General features: G+C 57.5%; 1 protein-coding gene across 2 annotated transcripts in view; it reads left to right on the top strand.

Annotated features, from left to right (window-relative positions):
- The first annotated feature begins 1,943 nt into the window (after nucleotides 1–1,943).
- The window catches only part of SMTNL2 (smoothelin-like 2), a 20,062-nt gene continuing 1,814 nt past the window's right edge, over nucleotides 1,944–20,191 (top strand). The window contains exons 1-7 of one of the 2 annotated variants that reach the window (XM_004684752.2): nucleotides 1,944–2,420; nucleotides 10,056–10,146; nucleotides 10,650–10,880; nucleotides 11,464–11,539; nucleotides 12,445–12,624; nucleotides 13,434–13,551; nucleotides 13,891–14,042. In XM_004684752.2, coding sequence (XP_004684809.1) covers nucleotides 2,022–2,420; nucleotides 10,056–10,146; nucleotides 10,650–10,880; nucleotides 11,464–11,539; nucleotides 12,445–12,624; nucleotides 13,434–13,551; nucleotides 13,891–14,042 — 1,247 coding nt within the window. In that variant the 5' untranslated portion in view covers nucleotides 1,944–2,021. Of the gene's footprint in view, nucleotides 2,421–10,055; nucleotides 10,147–10,649; nucleotides 10,881–11,460; nucleotides 11,540–12,444; nucleotides 12,625–13,433; nucleotides 13,552–13,890; nucleotides 14,043–20,191 lie in introns of both variants that reach the window. The other variant, XM_012726631.1, reaches the window with a different exon arrangement.

The following is a 20,191-nucleotide window of genomic DNA, read 5'->3' as shown; positions in this document are numbered from 1 at the left end:
AGCCCTGCCCTGCCCTGCCCCCAGCAGCCCCTCCCAGAGATCCCTGATAAGATCAGGAGGAACCAGGTAAGCCACTTAAGTCGAGGGAGTGTGGATGGACCCTGGAGAGCCAGTCTGTACATCTGTGGCTGCTTTCTCCCCACTAGGATTCCTGCGCAGAGACCAGGCCAAGCTTCACTCCTGGAGGATGGGCGAGAAGGCTGGGTTCCTGCTTCTCCCATCTCTCCCTGGGCTGTTGTTCCCGACATATGCCCAGTGTGCATCAGTCGTGGACCCAGGGACCAAACTGTGAAGACCCCTGTCACATCTGCCTCACCTGGTCCTCCCATGGGTCCTGCAAAGGAAGGCACTGGGTTGCTCTGACTGAGACCTGACCTTTGAACTCAAGGCTCTAGTGCTCAGACTTGCAGTGGCTATGAACCTTGTGGGGGAGAAGCAGCAGCAGCAGCAGCAGCAGCTCACAGACTCCATCAAAGATCCTATTCAGAGAAAGAATGCAGAGACTGACTTGGCGCTCTCTGTCCAGATGGCTATTTGGATCTCTCACTCTTTCACACACAAGAACGTTCGCATGCACACCCCCACCCCCATCCCACACATGCACACGAGCGCCTTTTGGCACTTAACTTTCTCATGAAATAATTGCTGGAAGGCTCCTTGGATTAGGTAACCCAGTGTTCCTTCCTGTCCCCACGGTGGAGGTAGGGATGGGGAATCGGAGCTCAGGGTCTGTTGGGCTGATCCAGCTCCCATGGGGCGGGGCAGCCAGTCCAGAGGGTCTGTGGCTCCCAATGTCTTTGCAAGTTGAATGCCACAGGAGCCAGCCTTTGGGCTCCAGTTCCTGTGATCTTCTGTACCTGTCCAGTCACCAGGCCGCCTGCAGGTAGTTCAGGTACAGGAAGGAGAAGGCTAATCAGAAAAGGGTTTTTTTTTTTTTTTTTTTTGCACAAAGAAAGATGGGATGTGCCCATTTCTGTTTTAATCAGTTTCATAACAGACAGGGAAACTTAGTCTCTTTGCCCAGTCATCATATCTTAAAGTAACAACTGTTTCCATTCTTCCTTCTTTTGTGGTTGGTGGGGGTAGGGTTTGGTTTTTTTTTTTTTTGGAAGAGTGGGAAATCTGGGCTTAGGCATGAAAGGAACTTCGAGAGGGATGGGAGTGATAGGACCTGTGTCAAGAGGCCAGTTACCGAGACCCTGATGGAGGGAGGGGATGATTTGTTCTGAAGTTACCCACCGCAGGATTTGGAGATACAGTTCCAGGCACACACTTTTCCTCTTTGTCTGAATCCTGCCTGTCTGGTCACAGGCGTGCAAGATACAGAAATCTTGCTACACAGAGTGGCGCTGGCAGGGGAAAGCAAAGACTCAGTGACAGGATGGGACTTCCCCATCTGTCTCCTTCGTGCTTAGCTCTTATAACAGGTGCAAGAAATTCCAGGCACAGATCCCACAGGTGCGCCTTTGGAGATATTGGTACATGCTGTGGAAAGGATAGTGAGGGACACAGGGTGCGCAGTGGGGAAGTCTCTGTCCCCAGGGGAATCCAGGTCCGGAGCCCTGAGGGAAAACAAAACCAGTGTCCATGGTCTCTAAGAGTCCACTGAGGGGCGAGGCCTTCTTCTGGCCCCTCCCCCAGCCGAACGCAGCCCCCCCCTGCATCCAGGGGAGCCCGCTCCGCTCGGTACTTTTCCTGGCTCCGTATCCCAGAGAGAAGAGTCTGAGCAAACTTTTCTCCTGGTGCCTCGAAGGCAGCATCCTGCACCCGCATTCTGCACCCTCTCGCGGGTCTCGGGAGGCGGGGGTGTCCGAGATTCAGCCCCGGCCCCGCCCCCAGACCACGCCCCCGCGAGGCGCCCAGTCCTGCGGCTCGCGGGGGCCAGCCCCGCCCTCCGCCCGCTCCTCCCGCCGCCCCTCGGGCGAACCCAGCCTGGGGCGGCCAGTCGCAGCGGGGAGCAGCAGAGCTCGGCCTCTTTCGCTTGCTAGGCCCGCTCTCAGACCTGTGCGCCCTGCTCGGCCATGGAACCGAGCCCCGACGCCGAGGAGGCGCGCACGGTGCGGGAGGCGCTGGGCCGCTACGAGGCGGCGCTGGAAGGTGCTGTGCGCGCGCTGCACGAAGACATGCAGGGGCTGCAGCGCGGCGTTGAGCGGCGCGTGGCCGAGGCATTGCGCCTGGCAGGCCCCTTGGCGCGCACGGTGACCGAGTTGCAGCGTGACAACCAGCGGCTGCAAGCGCAGCTCGAGCGCCTGACGCGCCAGGTGGAGGCACTGGGCTTGGCAACCGGGCTGTCCCCCGCGGGCGGCACGCCTGGCACGCCCAGCCCTCCGCCCGCCTCCGGCGTCCCGGACCGGGCGCCCCGTCTGGGCACCGCACGCTTCTCCAGCCACGCCACCTTCTCGCTGTCCGGCCGCAGCCAGGTGAGCCCGGGGGCGCGCGGTGCCCAGGCGTGGGTGCTAGTGCGCTTGCGCCAGAGGAGTGGGGCTCAGTACTCTGCTGCCGCCCGAAGTCGGGACTCTGCACTCGCGCGCCTCTCCTCGGCTGCGGGCTGTACCTCCACTCTCACCTAGAGCGCGGTCCTGGGGCTGGGAAGCACCTCTCTAGAGTTGGAGAGCATTGGAGATTGTCCCAGCCTGCCCGCGGCACCTGACTTGGGCCCCCTCTTTTCTCTTCCGAGTTCTGTCTGTCTCCTCTCGGTCCCATAAGAACTTGAGAGCTGGGGTACGCCTCTTGAGGGTTCGACCGACCGTAGGGCCTTGCCAGCATGTTGGCGCTGGTCTGCAGACCCCCTCCCCACCCCCCTTTCCCCACTCTTCTCACACACACCCCCATTCACAAGCTCGGCATTACGACTTCAATGAGGCCTGACTGCCCCCAGTTATTGATTAACCCCGCCCCTGTGGATGGGAGTGGGGAGGAGGCACTCAGGGGTGCAGCCTGGCAGCCGCATTTGGAACTTGCACGGGTAAATCCCTTAAGGTGAGGTGAAGGGGGAGAGGGGAAACCAGACTTGAGCAGCCTCAGATTACTGGGGTCAGTGACTGGCCAGAGGCCCACACCTCATGGGGGTGGGGTGGGGCACAGGCCGGTGTGGGCTAATCACTCTCCTGGACTCCGGGCCTCCCGGAGCGGGAGTTCCAGTGTTTCCATGGTGTGTGCAGTGGCCCTTAGGTGGGATTTTCCACCTGCGCAGGCACGTGCTTTGGGTGAGTTTCTGGGGGCTGAGTCCGAGTCTTCTGCATCTGCTGCCCCTCCTGGGTTCAGTTGATCACATTCAGATTTCCTTGGGGGTGGGGGCTGCACCTCAGGGAGCCTGGAGGAGCAGAGTGTGTGACCCAACTAGCCCTGGCCTCTCCCTGGAGGGCCCAGGAGGGGAGGGAGTTGGCCCAGGGGGAGCAGCAGCAAGCTCTGGGCAGCGAGCAGGCAGTGGGTATCCCAGGAGGCCTTTGCCCCAGAGTCCCTGGGCTGCTGCTGCTGGTGCAGATGGGGGTGGGGTGAACGGCTGTGTGAGCAATTTGGGGAAGCTAAAAGGACTCACTGCCCAGATGGAGGCTGGTGAGCATGAGCAAGAGGGGTCAGCGTGAAGGCTCCTGGATGCTGGGCAAAGTGGTTGGTCTTTGTCTCAGGGGCTAGAAGTTCTTAAGCACGTGCTGGTGGCAGAGGCCTGGCTGTCCCAGTGCTGTGTAAAGTGTTTGCAAACGAGGATGCATTTAATTCTGACGTAGGGGCCTGACATAATGCATGTCTAGGGTATAAAGTCACCACTGCAAGCTCACCCCATCTAATGAACTTTTATGGGTGGTTCTTGAGGTTTTGTTTTTATTTATTTTGTAAATAGATTTATTGTATTTATTTATGCATACAAGAGCTGGGGTGGAGGCCAGAGATGGGGGGTGGGCTGGGTGAGAGGATTCACCAGAGACCAGAGACACAGTGGGGAGCAGAACAGGCAGATCTACTGAAACACACTGTTGAGGGGGGGCAGCGGGGAGATAGGAGAAGTCTGCTGTGCCATGTGGGCCACCCCCTGGCCAGGGATCAAACTTCACTAGATATATTCATAGTGATGAAAATAGCTTGATAGTGCTGAGACTTAATCCCTTGCTGAGGTCTTATTATTATTATTATTTTTTTTAGATTTTTTTTACTTATGCATACAGACCTGGGGTACAGGCCAGAGGTGCCGGGGAGGTAAGAGGACTCACCAGAAACAGAGTGGGGAGCAGAAAAGGAAGATCAATGAAGTACACTTCTGAGGGAAGCAGCGGGCAGGTCAGGAGAGGTCTGCCACGCCATGTGGTCAGCCCCCCCTCCCCCCAGACCGGGATGGAACTCATGCTGAAGTGGCTTTAGCTTCTCAGTGCTGTCCTTTAACCGGCTGCGCCACCAGGGAGGGCCCTGCTGAGGTCTTATTTTAACATACATTTGCTACTTGTCTGCTCACAGAAGCAGCTGCCCAAGTTTTGAGAGATAACACCTCAGTCATACAGGTGTCTGAGCGCACATACAGATGCTTCAGGCTGCAGATGTACATGAGGACTCTCCAGTCCTTGTGCCAGTGGGACTTGGTCTTTCTTCACCAGGGGTGCGCTAGACCGTTTAGTTGTGGGGGTGGTGAGCTGGGCAGGGGAGGGACAGAACCTCTTGTCTCCAGCAGGCTTCCTCAAGGGTGGTGAGTTGGAGAGGCACTGGAGATAACTTAATGGATGGTCCAAGGGAGAGGGGTGTCTGAGCCGGTGCTGTTTGGAGAGCAGTCTCTCAGGGAAAGGGGTGGGCGAGCGTCTTGGGAAGTGAGGCACAGACAGGAGCCTGGCCGGGGACTGCAGGTTCCAGCCTGGTGGAGATGCAGGTTCCATGTGGGTCACGCTGAGCGTGAGGGCTTGTGGACATCCGGGGAAGCTGGCTCAGAGCAGGTGGAGTCTGGATCTGGCGCACTGACAGTGATCGAGGCTAGGGTGAGGGCAGAAATCAGGGCAGGCTGCTGGTTAAAGCCCCAGCGTGGGTGAGGTCTTCAGGGCAGTTGTGCAGAGTAGAGGGTGAAGCTGGAGCCCCCCCCCCGCCCCCTGCCACGGTGGGTAACGGCCAGGGAGCTAGGAGGCCCTGGAGAGCCCGCTCTCAAAATGGGGGTTCCTTTCAGAAGACAGTGCTGGCTGCAGGTCAGCAGGGATGCTGCAGCCCGTTGGGGGATGTGCTGGAGGCAAGGGATGAGGATGGGGAGTAGTATGTGAATCTCAGCAAGGCGGCAGAGAGCGGGGACCACGAGTAGAGCTCAGCCCGTGGGTGGAGGGCGTCCGAGGCTCCCTCAACCCTGAGCTCTGGCTCTCTGGGGCGAGGCAGCTCCTCCCGCCCCCACGTCCCCCAGCACTGGTCTCACTTCTCTTGCAGCCTACCTCCCAGTCTGCTGACACGGGCTCCCAGCTGGCTTCCTGGCATTGAGGGGCTTCTGTCCAGGTGCTGTGACTGGCAGCTTGTGATTGGGCACTTGGTTATGAATGGGAGTCAGGGCTCCCGAGCAGAGTGGTCACTTATAGCTGGGTGCTGCCAGTCCGCTGGCCTTTCAAACTCTGGGGTCTGGGTCGCATGGGGTTCTGGGTGTCAGGGCCTCACCTGTGCACAGGAGCCAGTGGTGACTGTGGTCAGGCGTTGTGGAGGCTTGTCATACTCCTCTGTCACCATTAGCGACTCATTTGTTTCCTGCTATTTCAAGCTGGGGACTGACTGCTGGGGAGGTGGTCATACTCAGCATGTAAATATTCTCAGAATTCAATGCAAAAACGGTTAATCAGGGCCCTCCCTGGTGGCACAATGGGTTAAAGCTCAGCACTACAAAGCTAGCTGCACCCATTTTATGAGTTCAATCCCAGGCTAGGGAGGTGACCCACAGGACGCTGCAGACCTCTCCTGACCCGCCCGCTGCTCCCCTCAGCAGTGTACTTCGTTGATCTGCCTGTTCTGCTCCCCACTCTGTCTCTGGTGAATGCTCTTACCACCCCTTAACCTCTGGCCCATATCCCAGTTCTGCATGCATAAATAAATACATTTTTAAAAAATAAACAAACAGTTGATCAAATAATCCTCTTCCAACTACACAATCCTTGACCTTGCTAGGTAGCGAGTGGCCAGGGAGGCTCTGGGAGGCAGGAGAGGGAAGGAGGTGGTGTAGGCGTAATCAGGGAGGACTCCTTGGAGGAGATGTGATTCCTTGGAACAGACAGGACCTGCTTTGGGCACATCTGCTGTGAAGTTTTGGAGGCCTCTCCTCCAGCTGGACCTCTCTTCCTCTGGACCTAATTCAAGGGGGATTGATCCTGTTTGGTCCTTGAGCTGAGTGGGCTGGGAGCTGTTAACAGTGACATCAACCCTCAAAAGTGGGACAACAGCTCATAAAAGTGTCCAGAGTATCCCCTGAATGAGTCCTGGGCTGAGCCACCAGGACCCCATGACTGAGGCAGTGAAGTCCCTCAGGAATGACTACCAGAGGATCGCCATGTCCAGGCCTGGCCGTGAAAGAAACCAGACCCGCCTTATCTGCCTGCCTTTCCCAGACTCTGTGCGATAAGGGAGTTAAATGCTTTAGGGAAAGCTTGAATTGAGTCCTTAAACCTTGGTGTGAGTGAGGCCCAGGACCCTCCCTCTCAGGAGGGAGGGTCCTGGCCACACTTGGCTGTGCTGGGCACAGGCGTGAGTGCCCAAGTCCTCACGAGCCTGCTCATGAGGTAGCACTGAGAGCCCCTGGAATGTTATTCCTCTCCTTAACCGGTGCTCAAAAACTTCCCCAGTCTGAGGTCCCTGAAATCAGACTCCCCTCATCCCTGCCTTGCCCCCAACTTTCTCAGGACTGTGTTCTCTGAGGGGGGACACCCTCCTTTATCAAACAAAGACAGGAGACCATGCTAGAGTTAATTCAGCAGGACCAGTTTCAGCTCCCAGGGCTCTCCAGTGACTTCTGTCCCAGAGGGCCCTTCTCTGGGGCCAAAGCAGGCTGCCCCTAAAGGAGAGCAGCAGGGAGAGTGCTGCCCAGGGCTGCTGCTGGCTGGCGGGACAGGAGAGCTGCTTGCTCAGCCAGCGGGCTCCGGGGCTCAAAGGCTCTGGCTGCTGTGAAGGGCCCGTTGGCATCCTTACTGGGCTCATCCCCCTTCCTCCTCCTAGGAGACAAGTTCGTCCCGAGGTGTCCTCTCTGTCCCCAGGAAGGCCAAAGCGCTTTCTGCACAGGCCCTGTGTACAGATGTGGGGTTGGGGACCCGAGACCTAAACCTGCTATTGCCTTTAGTTAGAGTGTGAGCTTGGGGAAGGGGCCTCTTGGAAGAGTCCCCTGGCTTGAGGAGGAACCTGGGAGTCAGCTCAGTCCCAGACCCCAGGTACAGTCCTGCCTCCCCGCGTGAGTTGAGTTAGCCCCGTTCTCTTCCCTTCCTCGAATTGGCCGGAATCCGGCTGGTCCAGAACCTACTTCCTGTCTGACTGTGTCCTCGGGTCCCCCAGGGCATCAAGGGGGAGTGGGGGGGCTTGCAACATGCAGAAACAGGCATCTGTGGGGCCCCCTGTAGAGACCCACATTCCTGGGAAAATGGTTTGCTATCAGCTGTCCCTTCAGGTCCCTGCCTGGACTAGTGGAACCTGTTGGACTGGGGTGTTGGGGGCAGGGTGAAGGACATGGAGACCCCAGAGCAGAGTAAGCCTTGGGCTGGTGGGAGCTGAGGTTTAGGATGGACTTGCGTTTCCCCTCCTCCTGCTCAGATGGCTTCAGGGTAGCCAAAGCGTGGCTAGGGGTGCTCTTTCCTCCCCTGGTGCCAGGAGACACCCCACACTCTATTGTTGCTGGTGTTACATGTCTGCCTCCATCCTCGAATCAGAAGTTGAGGGGTCAACTCCTTTCCCAGGGGAGGCTCTTCCCAGGCCCGGAGACCTATGCTCCCTCACTTCGCCAGGGACCCCCCTGAGCCAGGGGCCTCTCACCTTTCTCAAAGCCATAAACCTCGTCCTTCATTCATTGGAAAAAGCCCTCAAACCCCAGTGCATCTCTCTCTCCCTTATAGCTAAAGTTACTGTGTGGTCTCTGTTTCTCTTGCTTCCCCTCCCCCTAGGCTGTATCTGGCCCCCAGCTCCATCTCTGATGAGGAGCCCCAGTTCCTGAATCAGCACCAGTGACCTTTTTTTTGCTCAGCCCAATGGATGCATTTGAGATCCCATCTTGACCTCTGTTGCCTCTGAGGCCACCTTGGGGCTGCTGGCAGCCTGCCTTCTCCATGCACTCCCCTCCCTACTTCCTCAGCATCTTCTGCCTTTTTCTCAGCTTCTCTGGGTGTTCCCTCTCATTCTGCTCCTCAAACATGGCGTCTCCTGCCACCCTCGGCTGCCCCAGGCTAGCTCTTCCTCTGCTGTTTCCTGGAGGCGAGACGCCTGCTGCTTCTCATTGCTTCGCCATCCTTTTAGACTTCAGACTTAAGTATCCAGCATCCTCCTGCCCAACTCCCCAGTGCTGCGGGTGTACCTTCCCCTCATCACGCCCCCAACCGAGGTCCTTGTTCCCACCAGCGCCCCCTTGTGAGTCATGAGGCTAGGGGAAGAGGCCTGGTAGACCCCCTCCTTCCTCATCCATCCACTCACCCCAAGTTCTGAGTTCTTCTTGCCTTTGTCTTCCCACTGACCCTTCTCTCCTCTTCATGTCCCCACCAGGATCAATGGGGCAACTGCCACTTGATTTCCCCCTTCCGTGTCCCTCTTTCCCTGGCTTCTATATTCTAAGACACGAAACTGACCACCTCCAGCTCCTTGTCCAAGGTCAACTTGGACTTGTCCAAGTTCTTGGGACTGGCACGTTGGGCTGTATGGTGCTTCTCCGGCCCTGGCCACCATGGCCCAGCCTCTGTGCGCCTTTGTGTCTGTCCACTTTTGCCTCCTGGTTGCTCTTCTGGGAGTGACCTCTCACCCTCGTCCACCTGGCCTTGGCTCTGTTACTTCTGCCTCTGGGCAGCCCTCCCTGCCCCAGTGGATGTCTGTCTTTGGCATGCTCCTCAGGCTGGCTGAGCACTGTCCGGTCTGCCCAGGGTCCCAGGTCCCCCACAGACTGACCCCCTATGGCAGGGGGACCCCTCTTACACTGGTCACAAGAGAAGCCGAGCTGTCTAGGGCCAGGAGTGGATTTTTATCTTCTGGGAACCTGTGGACAAGGCAGCAGCCTGAGTTGTCTAGGAGAAGTCCAGCTAACCGCTCAAGCCACGATGGTGGGATCTGCCTCTGTCCCCCGTTGCACGGTGGACCTCGCCAGCCCTGCAGCCGGGGCCTTCTTACCCACCTCACTGTCTCGCTGTGGAACCTTGGGCCGCACACATGCCCTCTCTGGGCCCTGGGTCCCATCTGTGAAATGGGGCTGGTAGCCCTTCATCTGGGAGGATGGAGCACGGAGGTAGATTTGCCTCTGGCACTTGGGTCGCCTGCTTCTGCTTCTCAAACAGGGAAACCAAGGTGTGGAGGGAGCATGACCTGATGCAGTGACTCACCGGCGGGTGGCGCATCCAGGAAGCCAGGCCTCGCTGCTGTCACTTTCTCTTGGCTCTCTCTGCCCCTCCCCCCACCTGCAGCGGTTAGGAGGGCACGGAGGGGCCATGGCACTGTTCAGGCCATTGCACGCTGGATAGCTGGACAAATTCTGTAACCTGCATCCAGTGAAAAGGCCTCAGCCTGGGGGCACCAGAGCCCAGCCGGGTCTGGGTTTGGGCTGTGTCCATGCAGGCACCATGCTGGCGTGCCCAGCTGGGATGAGTAGGCCAGGCACGCCCTTCCCACCTGGGCCACCTGATCAGGTTTGCGGGGAGGGGTGGCATCCCCTTGTGTATTCCTCAGAACCCTACATCTGACCTTTTTTCCTGGTGTTTTTGGGTGGTGGGATGAGCCCAGTAGAGACATCGGCCTCCAGGTCCTGGAGGCTCAGAATCTGGGGCTGGGCCCAGCTGTCTTTCTCAAGCGTGAGAGTGATTTCTCAGAGGGGTGCTGGGGAGGAGTTTTGTGGATGGCTGCCGCCCCAGCTGACTGGGCTGTGTGGGTTGGTGTCTCTGCAGAGCGTGGATCATCACGATGAAGCCAGCGAGCCGGAGGCGAGAAGGAACTCCAGCTTGGGCATCGTTGAGAACGGGCACCAGCCTGGGGCAGGTAGGGGCAGACAGCGGAGGAGGGATGGATGGGTAGAGGTGGGGGTCAGAGCATCTCTGCCGGGCCATCCTTAGACCAGGAGGGGGGACTCGGACCCGAACCCCAACTAGTAGAGAGGTAGCCAAGAGGGCAGCCTCATTCAGCATGAAGTAGAACTTTCTCAACACAGGCCAATGGGAGCTACCTGAAGACGGTGGGCTTCGCCCTTCTTGGAGGAATGCAGGCAGGCCTGGGAGCTGTCTGCGCCCTGAACCAAGCTGAGAGTGGACTGATAAGCCGACTAGTATTTATTGAGCTGGCTGGGAGGGGAAGTTAGAGCAGATGTCAACTCTAGTCTAGTTTGGGCAGTGAGAGCTCCCGGGCGGGGGGTGGGGGGGATGGTGTCAGTGAGGCCTGGAAGGGGGTGCAGAGGGCTCAGGGAGCCAGAGACCACCTGGGACACTGAGTCTCCTGTGGAGGCATGGCTGACTCCACTCCCTGTCCTCACTGGTCATATGTTCCAGGTCCAGATGATGGGCTCCCCGAGGTCACCCAAACCTCAGCACCAGACACCCCCAAGCCTCGCCCCGCGAGCCTCTCCTTGCGGCTGCCGCACCAGCCGGTCACGGCCATCACACGAGTGTCTGAGAAATTCTCTGGGGAGACATCAGCTGCAGTTCTATCACCCACGTCTGCTACCTTCCTCAGCCCCAGCCCCAGTGAGGCCACCATACCCTGGACTCCTAGTCCCAGTGGTAAGAACAGGAAAGCATGGTTGGGGGGGGGGGAGGCGAGCAGACCCTACCCGGAGGTGGGAGGGCTGAGGGGATTGGCAAGAGTCTCAGATAACCTGGACCCAAGCCCCAGCCCTACCAATGTCTGCCCTGCACCCCAATCCCTAGTCCATCTGCACCGTCAAATGGGGCCCATGGAGACAGCCAGGGGTCTACTATAGGCCAAGGCTGTGGTTAGAAGTAGTCTCCTGCCCTGTATGGGCCCTCTCGCCAGGTCCCTCCAGGGCTGTCTCTGGGCCTGTGGTCAGGCCTCATGGTATGTCCTGGGATGGGCCTCAATGGGTTTCCAAAATAGAGTTTCGGGCATAAAGCGTTTGTTCCCTGGATACACATCATAGGTGACCTGCACCCTGCAGGAAACTTTTGTGTTCCTATTTTCTCTCCTTCCCAACTATTGGCTGAGCTCAGCCAGGGACCCTGCTGCTCTGAGTGATGCTGTGTAAACAGGGCAGGCCTTGTCAGAGGCAGGGAGGTGGGGAGGTGGGCAGAGTCTGGTTCTCACCAGGCCCAGGCTTTATTATTTCTCTTTTCCTTTGTCCAGCAGAGAAAAACGTGTCTCTCCCAAGGAACTTCTCGAGCTCTGGCTACGGAGCAGTGATGGCAGGCAGGGCCAATGACAGGTGAGCCAGGGCTGTGTCCCCAGTGGGAATGCTTCTCTTGGACCCAGGCTGCCCAGGTCCCCTGCAGGGAGCTCCCTGTGCTGAGCCCAGTGGGAGGCACCCTCCTTGTTCGGGGGTGCGAAAGAATAGTGCAGCAGAGTTGCTGGTTGGGACTTGAGCAGGGGAACTGAGACAGTGGGTCTTGGTGGGAGGTTCATCTTGGTAAAATGTGACTGTAGGCTGTATTTCTCTATGAGCAAAAGATTTTGTCGGGGAGGGAAGAGGTGACTCAGTTGCTATGGGAAGAAGGGTAGGAGAGTTTCCTGGTTTCCGCTTTATCCATCCTGGCTGCTGGAGGCCTTCAGAACGGGGCGTTTTCCTGCCTGTGGAGTGAGGCCTTGCCTGGAGAGGCTGTAGGCTGGGCCAGTGTTCATGATCTTCCCTGTGGTCGAGGCCACCTCCTGGCCTGTGATTGTTGCTGTCTCGGGGGTGGGGGGGTGGGGAGGGTGAGTGGGTTTTGGCTCTTTCTTTTTTTTTTTTAATAATGAAAGAATTGTGACTTTTTGGCAAACTTTTTCAGGGGGGAGCCAAAGGGGCCATCTCTTGTGGTGGCAGAGGAGGGCCTGGTCTGGTGGGCTGCTTCTAGGCATCCCCCTGCCCAGGAGAAGGCCATGGCAGCAATGACACCTGCCGGGGCGGGTTTGGAGGGGGGGGCTGCTCTCCCTCCCCAGGTTGGGTCTGTTGGCCAGGCCTGCTTCAGACCTCAGATTGGTTCAGAAAACCTGCCCAACCGGTTAGGGTCTGGAGCAAATGGCCCTTCATTTCTGTCTGCCTGGTTTCTGCACTCTGTGGGGAGGGGTTTCTGGGGCCTTTGTGGGCCTGAGATGGCTGAATCTGTGTTTCTGACTCTGTGGTTCTGCCCTCAGCCCACCTATGGTGACGCCACCCCAGTCGCCCCCATCACCACAGCCGCCAGCCCTGACTCAGACCCATCGCCCGGGGGAGCGTCGCAGGGAGCTGGTGAGGTCTCAGACCCTGCCTCGCACCTCTGGGGCTCAGGCCCGGAAGGCGTTGTTTGAGAAGTGGGAGCAGGATACCGCTGGCAGGTACGGTTGCTCACTCCCCAGAATAGGCCTAGACCCTGACCTGGGCAGGCGGGGGTGGCAGAGCTGACCCCATCTTGTCTCTCAGGGCCCTTCCCCAGCATACGACCCCACAAGGTCAGAGCTGGGCTGCAGGGTCGGCTGGGGGGCAGGGCAAGGGGCCAGGCGAGGCCCGCTCAGGACCCCTTGCCTCTCGATTCCCAGAGAGGCCCAGCGCTGCCGCACCCTGGTTCTGGATTACAGCGCCTTGGCTTTCCCGGTGTGACTGGAAGGGCAGTCTGGAAGGGTTGGGATTCCTGGCAGGAGCTGGGAGGCCACTCAGTGGACCTGGAGTGCCCCCAGCCCACTCCCCCTCAGTGCTGGGTCTGCCTCTGCACGTCTCGCCCCTCCTGCCAGTGCCTGTGGGGTGACGAGGATGACCCCAGGCCCTGCTTGCTCCCAGACTCTGACTCTGGCCGGGGAGGAGACCCTGGAAATGTCCCCAGTGACCCAGAAAACTTAGAGTCGTGTCTTATCCTTAGGACCCACCCAGAGGAGCCAGGACAGCTAGCCTCCTGCAGGGCTTACACAGGGGACCTGGAGGAGGCAAGGGGGTTTGTCCTGCCGGATGCCGTCAGGAGCAGGAGGCTGTGAAGCTGGCCAGTAGGGGAGACAGGGGAGGCCATGAGCTGTCAGAGGAGCTCCCCAGGGCGAGCAGAGTGGGGGGCCTCTCTCAGATGCTGTGAGAGTGGCTGGGGACACCCTGCCTCTCAGAGGACCTGCAGTGCGGGGCAGCCCCCAGCCCCCACAGCAGGCCTGCCCTCTGCCCGCAGGGGGAAGGGCGAGGCCCGGGCGAAGCTGAAGCGGTCACAGAGCTTTGGCGTGGCCAGCGCCAGCAGCATCAAGCAGATCCTGCTCGAGTGGTGCCGCAACAAGACCCTCGGCTACCAGGTGAGCCAGGGCCTGCCCGGCCCGGACCCCTGTCGGGAGCTTGACCAACTGCTGCCCTCTCCACTGTCTCCAGGCCAAGGCAAGCCTGGAGGTGGGCATGGGTAGAACTAGAGAAATTGAGTCTCCAGGGCTCCCTGAGCGTCCGCTTACGTACAATGTGTACACGAGCAGGCCTCGTGTGCTGACTGGGGGCCTGGCAGCTGCAGTCTGTTGCTGAGCTGGGTGGATGTGGGCTTTGGGCTGGGCTCGGAGTTATCTGCTCGTGGAGCTGAATTGGCGGGGGCACGGCAGCCCCCAGCCCCCACACTGCCCTTGCCTCGAATCTCCCCTTGCTTGCAGCACGTGGACCTGCAGAACTTCTCCTCCAGCTGGAGTGATGGCATGGCCTTCTGTGCCCTGGTCCACTCCTTCTTCCCCGACGCCTTCGACTACAGTACCCTGAGCCCCACGCAGCGACAGAAGAACTTCGAATTGGCCTTCACCATGGCAGAGTGAGTATGCTGGTCCCGTCGGCTGCCAGCAACTGGCCTTGCCCCCTGGCTTGACCTCTGTCCTCGTGGAACCGGGGGCAGACGGGACTGGGGCTGTGCTCTGCAGAATTTGGGACCATGAGGTCATCAGTCTATCTGCTTCTTGTACAGATGGAGAGGGAGGTCTGTCCAGGAGGGATTTGCCTGGGTCACTGGTGGTCGATGGTGCCTCTTCCTGGTGTATCTGCCCTCTGCTGAGTGTCCCGCTTCTGGTGGTCACCTTGGTGACCAGCCACAGACAGGGTGTGTGAATGACCACAGCTGACGATCAGCAGGACACTGAATAAAACCTCCCTGGATGACGTAAAAAAAAAATACGTACATTCTGCCTCCTAGATAGCACGTTAGTGCTGATAGGAAGTTACCGACTTTCCTGAGTCTGCTCACAGGGAGAAGGCTGCGTGCAGGGGCGGTTCTGGGATTGGAGGCAAGGGGGAAGCCAGTTTGGGTTCAGTTATTGGGCAAATCCTGGAGTTTCTAGTGTAGGGACATGTCAAGAGTCCAGAAAGGGACAGATGGCACATTCAAGGTGAGTCAGTCCGAGCATTTCAGAAAGGGGCTGTTTACAGAGGTGTAGGTGGGAAGAGGAATGGCCAGGAGTCCTGTGGCAGCCGGAGGCGACTCGCCTGACATTTTTGGAACTTTGGAGAGCGGCTGGATGGAGAGACCTGGCTGAGAGAGCTAGTTTGGGGCAGTGGATCGTAACAGCCATGGTGACCTGGCTGGGAGCAAGCTGGGGAGTAAATGCTCTGCCCTCACCCTCCTCCTGCCTGCACACTGGGCTTCCTGTGGGCTGAACCCAGCGGGAAGGCAGGTGGAGGCCATTGCTTTTGTCCGTTGCAGCCTCCAGCTAGAGGCCCAGGCGCTGAGGAGGGTGTTGAGCTGGATGCTGAGCTTCATGGAATTTCAGAGAGGAAGGTCTGGGGAAAGGAAGGCCCTCTCACAGCTGAGGCCTGCAGGAACACTGACCGTTCCCTCCTGCCCAGGCCGCTCCGTGCCCGGGGCGTCAGCCTCGGCGATCAGTCGGGCCGTGACTGACCACAGGCGATCCTAGCCTGCGTCTCGTCTCCTTGCCCCGCTCGCTCGGGGCGCTGCTCTCCTGTGCTTGCTGAGTCGAAAGAGCGCTCCCCTCAGGCCCTGCCTGCTTCCTCACTCCATTCCCACCTCACCGCCCAGCCCCTCGCAGCCCCTGGTGCCCAGCCCAGCCTGGCGCGGGAAGAGGGGGGGGTCAGCAGTTTACGAGCCCCACACTTGGTATTGTGGTCCTGCCTCGCGCTCATGTCTAGAGCAGCCACCCATGTCTAGAGCAGCTGCCTCGCCCACGGGGCAGAACAGAGACCCTGGCTCTGAGCTCCCTGGCCTGAGTTCCTGGAATCTCGATATTGTCCCCATTCTGTTGTCTCGGATGACGTGCTCGGACTCTCGGGCCCCTTTGGGGTCATAAGAACTCCTTGTATACTTTAAAAGCCTTCTCTTTCTTGGCTGCTTGGGATTAGCTGTCATCCTAATTGCAGAAACAGCTTTGGATGGAGTGTGTTATGCAACTGGATCCAGACGATGGGGAAGCAGAGCCAAGTGTAACGGCATGGTGCTGGGGAGGGGCGCCCACCAGGAGGAGGTCCAGCTGCTTGAAGCCTAGATATGGAGACTGTCAAAAACCAGACTGTCAGAGTCTGCAGTGCCGGGGCTCTGACGAGGGTGCCCCTAGACCCATCCCAGCCTTTGAGGCCACATTTGGCCGCAGAGCTCCCCATTAGGTCCAGTGGGCCACACCGTGCCAGCTCATGCCCTGGCCGCCTCCATCACCCTTAGCACTGCGCCAGGCCGGGCTGTGGCCAGGAGCGAGAGGCCCTGGGCCACAGGGTGGTGGCCACGCACACCCACTTGAAGGGAACACAGCTTTCTTGGCAGCGGGGCCAGGGCAGTTCATGGCCTGTGTTTCTGCACAAGGTTTGAGCTCACGTAGCCTTCAGACTCCAAACAGATGTTTCTTCTATTCCCAGCCTTAGGGGCGGGGTGGTGAAGGAGTGATGGAGGCTCTTCCTCCTCCCCAGAGCAAACAGCCTGGTAGAAATCTTGGCCCTGCTTCCCTGTGGCCTGTGCCTACTCCTGGCTGGGGAGGGGCAGACGGTCTGCTGGCACCTGAGATGAATTCTGCTCTTTTCTGCTGACTTGAGGGGTGGGGAGGGGGTACCAGTAGCAGTCCAGTGTGGGGAACCTGTTGGAGCAGGGGAAGGTGGATGGGGGAGAGGAATGGGAGTTTGAGCTGCCTGCCCGAGGCCTCAAGGGCAGACAGTAGCTTGGAGCATCCAGCTTCGTGGAGACTAGGCTGGTCAGAAAAGCTGGGAAGAAAGCTCAGGGATACCTGCTTGTGGATTCTGGGGACCAGTGTCTTCGCCACCCTCCCTCAGGCTTGCTGGCAAAAGCCAGCAGACACCAGGGCTGTGGAAGCCATCAAGAGCCACGCAAGTGGCAGGACGAGCCAAGAATGGCAGTTTTTTTTTTTTTTGGGGGGGGGGTGCTCAGGCAGTGGGGGCTGGGGGAAGCAGGGGTGCACTCTTTGGAAGGGAAAAGAGGGCACTGGGTCCCCCAGCCATCAGTCCCCCTCACATGAGGAGGTGGACACTTTCAGACCCTTCTAGGAGCAAGAGCCTTAAAGGCACAAAGATGCCGCAGGAGCCTGTGGAGTCAGAGTGGCTTGTGCTGCCCCTCCCCTCAGTAATTTATGGTCCCAAAGATTCCCTGTGGCTAATCTGCATGAGGGATGCGGTGTTGACAGCAAAGCGACCTCCCCTTGTGGGACAGGTGTTCAGGGCTTGGACAGCAGAAGGGGCAGCCCCTTGTAGGGCAGGGAGCTGACCCTCTGCTCCGGGCGCAGTGCAGGCCAGAGCTGGACACGTGTCCGCAGCTCCCGCTTGCCCTGCAGGGAATGTGCCCTGCTCTCGGGTTACACGAGCAGAAGGGGCTTCCAGGCTATTTGTAGTGCCCATGTGTCTCTGTCTAAAACCAGACAGGAGGCGGTCGTCGGAGCCCTGGCACCCTGCTCTACATTTAGAGGAGGCTTACACAAATAAAAATAGCCCCTCAAACACCAAGATCACAATAGACAGCGGAGGAGAAAGCCCTCCAGGCAAGGTGAAGCTGTTTGAAGATGGTAGTAGTGGACATTGGCCCTGGCCCTTGCTGGGCGGTGGCATCCCAAGCATTCGAGCTTTTCTCCTTTGTGCTTAGACCATTGCTACAAAGGCATGTTGTTTTCTTTCTCCTTTTTAATTTAAAAGGCATTTGGGGCCACTATTATCTTGAGACAAATATTTTTATGGAAGTCCACGCTGACCGACACTTTCCTTTTCTCACTGCCTGTCTCCTGAGTCTTCTTGAACCTGTGGCTGCAGCTTCTGGGAACCTTGTTGTTACTGTTGCGGCGGGGTGGGCTGGGGAGCAGCTGGCTGTGACCTTGTCCCCTGGTTGCTTGCTGGGGATGCCAATACCTTGCCTAGAGCGTCCTGCCAGCCTAAGGCCTTAGCTCCCATCCTGACTGCAAGCGCGTGCTGCCTGTACTGGGCAGAGATGTCACAGTCGGAGGGTAAACGCAGCCTCCGGAAGGAAGGTGGGGGGGGACGCTCTCTCTGCACAGGTGGGACATCACCACAATTCTGGGTGCCCTCTGTGAAGAGGGCTCCAAAGAAACTAGAACCAGCTCAGAGGGGTGTGTCCTAGGTACGCTTTGGGGTGGGGGTCGGGGGGATGCAGGAACCAGAGAGAGTTCCAGGGAAAGTCATGAATATGACAGCTCTCTTCCAACATAGGGAGAGCTCTTTTGTGGGGAAATAAATAAAACGGAGGACCAATAGATGAGCATAAGGGGGAACTCACGGCTGTCTGCAGAGGGTTGAACTGTCCTGGGGAATTTCGGTCCCTCACAGGTTGGTGCTTCTGTTGGGGGTGTCGGGGGTGGTAATAGTGCAGCTCCTCTCCAGGCTGATGTCCAGGGTTCTGGTGCCACCCTCATCAGGAGGGGGACTGCCCAGGCCACACTGTCAGGGAGCTTGCAGAGCCCTGGGAGAGAGGGAGGGAGGAAGGGAAGGTGCACGCTGGTGCTGAGATGAGAGGAAGAGGCTCCAGTTTAAGTGCCAGTGCGGGATGGTGAACTCGGAGCCCCATCTCTCTGTGGAACTCAGATTTTCAATCTGTGACACCTGCTAGGCATCTTTGCATGCCTGCCCTCTTCAGAGCACCTCTTCCTTGACTCAAGCCCTGCCCTGTCCTGTCCTGGGGAGTGAGGAGGCCCTTTCTTTGGGCCAACCCGCCCCCTTGCCACCCTACAAAGCCACTGGACTCTCTTACTGACTCCCCACTCTAACCCAAGGGAGAGGCTGAGAGGGTATGGGCAGAGGTCCTCCAGCTGGCCCCACAAGACAGGATACCCTGCACGTGTTGCCGTGCTTGTCTTTGGAGCGTTAGGAACTGCTAGGAAGTGCTCTGTGATTCATGCAGGCTAGCTCCCGAGCTCTGGGGTGTAAGACACAACCTCCCTCCCTCCGAGAGGGAGCAGAGGCAGGAATCTGATGTTCTGTTGAAGAAATTGCACTGATGGAGACTCCCTGGTGGCAGCGAGTTAAAGACAGTGCTATCAAGCTATCATCAGCCACTGCAGCATGAGTTCGATCCCCAGTCAGGGAGCTGACCCATGTGGCTCAGCAGACCTCTCCTGACCCACCTGCTGCTCCCCTCAGCAGTGTATTTCAGTACATCTGCCTGTTCTGGTGAATCCTTTCACACACCCCCAGGGCACCTCTGGCCTATGCCCAAGTTCTTGCATATATAAATAAGTAAATATTAAAAACAAAGTAAATTGTACTGAAATGTGAAGTGATCGGCAGGGCCAGGGCTCGCTTCTTCAAGTGAGGCACGATCATAAAACCAGTGACAGCCTCTTGATGTTTCTTGAGCTCCTATTTTATGCCAGAATGTTCACCTGGGTCCTGTGGCCTAGCTCATAAGCTCTGGGCCACCTTGAGAAGTGGCTATATTTCCAGATGGGGAAACTGAGGCCAAGAGAAACTAAGTATGTTGCTCGAAGTCATAGTAAGGCTGGAGTGGGGATGCGAAATGAAACAGGGTAAGTCGAGTCCTTGTTCATGTATGGAAAGACGGGACTCCGGGAATGACGTAAGTGCCCACAGCTATTGGAGAAATGACGTTGTGGATTGTCCCAAATTATTCACTCTAGCCCTTTCGGTTCTGCCTGTTGATGGCAGGCCAGCCACGTCTCAGGCCTGGGGGACGCTGCTGGTGCCACTTGAAACCCACGTTTTATTTCAAGACTCAGTACTGAGGTAGGCGCTGGGATGTTTGGGGCCAGGGATTCACCTCCCACCTCCAGAGACCCTGGGACCCAGGCCTCGCCCACGCCTCTGTGAACAGCAGCTGGTGACCTGTGCGGAGCCCAGCCAGAGGCCTGCTCTCCGTGATCTCCACGTTAGCAGGCCAAAGTCCAGCCCGTGTTTCCCAGTGCAAGGCACAGGCCCTGGGGGAGGGGGCGGGCATGAGGTGATTTTTTTCTGAGTTGTGATTCTTAACTACATAGTCAGGTTAGCTCACTGGATCATGACCAGCATTTTCAAAAAAGCTAGGAGAGGGAAAAGAGATGATGGCAGAAAAAAATGAAATAGAAAAATATTGGTAGTAGAAAGGCCAGTAATTTGAGTAGCTTTATTTGTATACCTATGTTTGTGTGTGCTGAGTCATGGTTAAAAACCTCTAACTGTGGATCATGACACACACACACACACAAAAATAGTTTCAGAGGCTTATGGGAAAGTTTGACTTTTATTCATTTTACATTTATTTTTATCGTTCATCCTGATTTTCTGTAAATTGCTGCTAGATACTGAAATTTTAGGGACTTTTAAATAAAACGTTTAAGTGAAATCATGTTTTTATTTATAAAATAATGACTAAATTACTACAATTAAATTTTTAGTGGAATTAGTTAACTTTTTTATTTATCTCTTCTTTATTTTTTTAAAGATTTTTTTATGCATACAGGACTGGGGTATAGGCCAGTGGTGTGGGGATGGTGAGAGGATTCACTAGAGACAGAGTGG

Source organism: Condylura cristata, unplaced genomic scaffold (genome assembly GCF_000260355.1).
Source record: "Condylura cristata isolate star-nosed mole 26May11 unplaced genomic scaffold, ConCri1.0 scaffold00017, whole genome shotgun sequence".
NCBI classification, from domain to species: domain Eukaryota; kingdom Metazoa; phylum Chordata; class Mammalia; order Eulipotyphla; family Talpidae; genus Condylura; species Condylura cristata.
The sequence above is the reverse complement of the archived record's forward strand: the minus strand, read 5'-3'. Positions and strand labels throughout refer to the sequence as shown.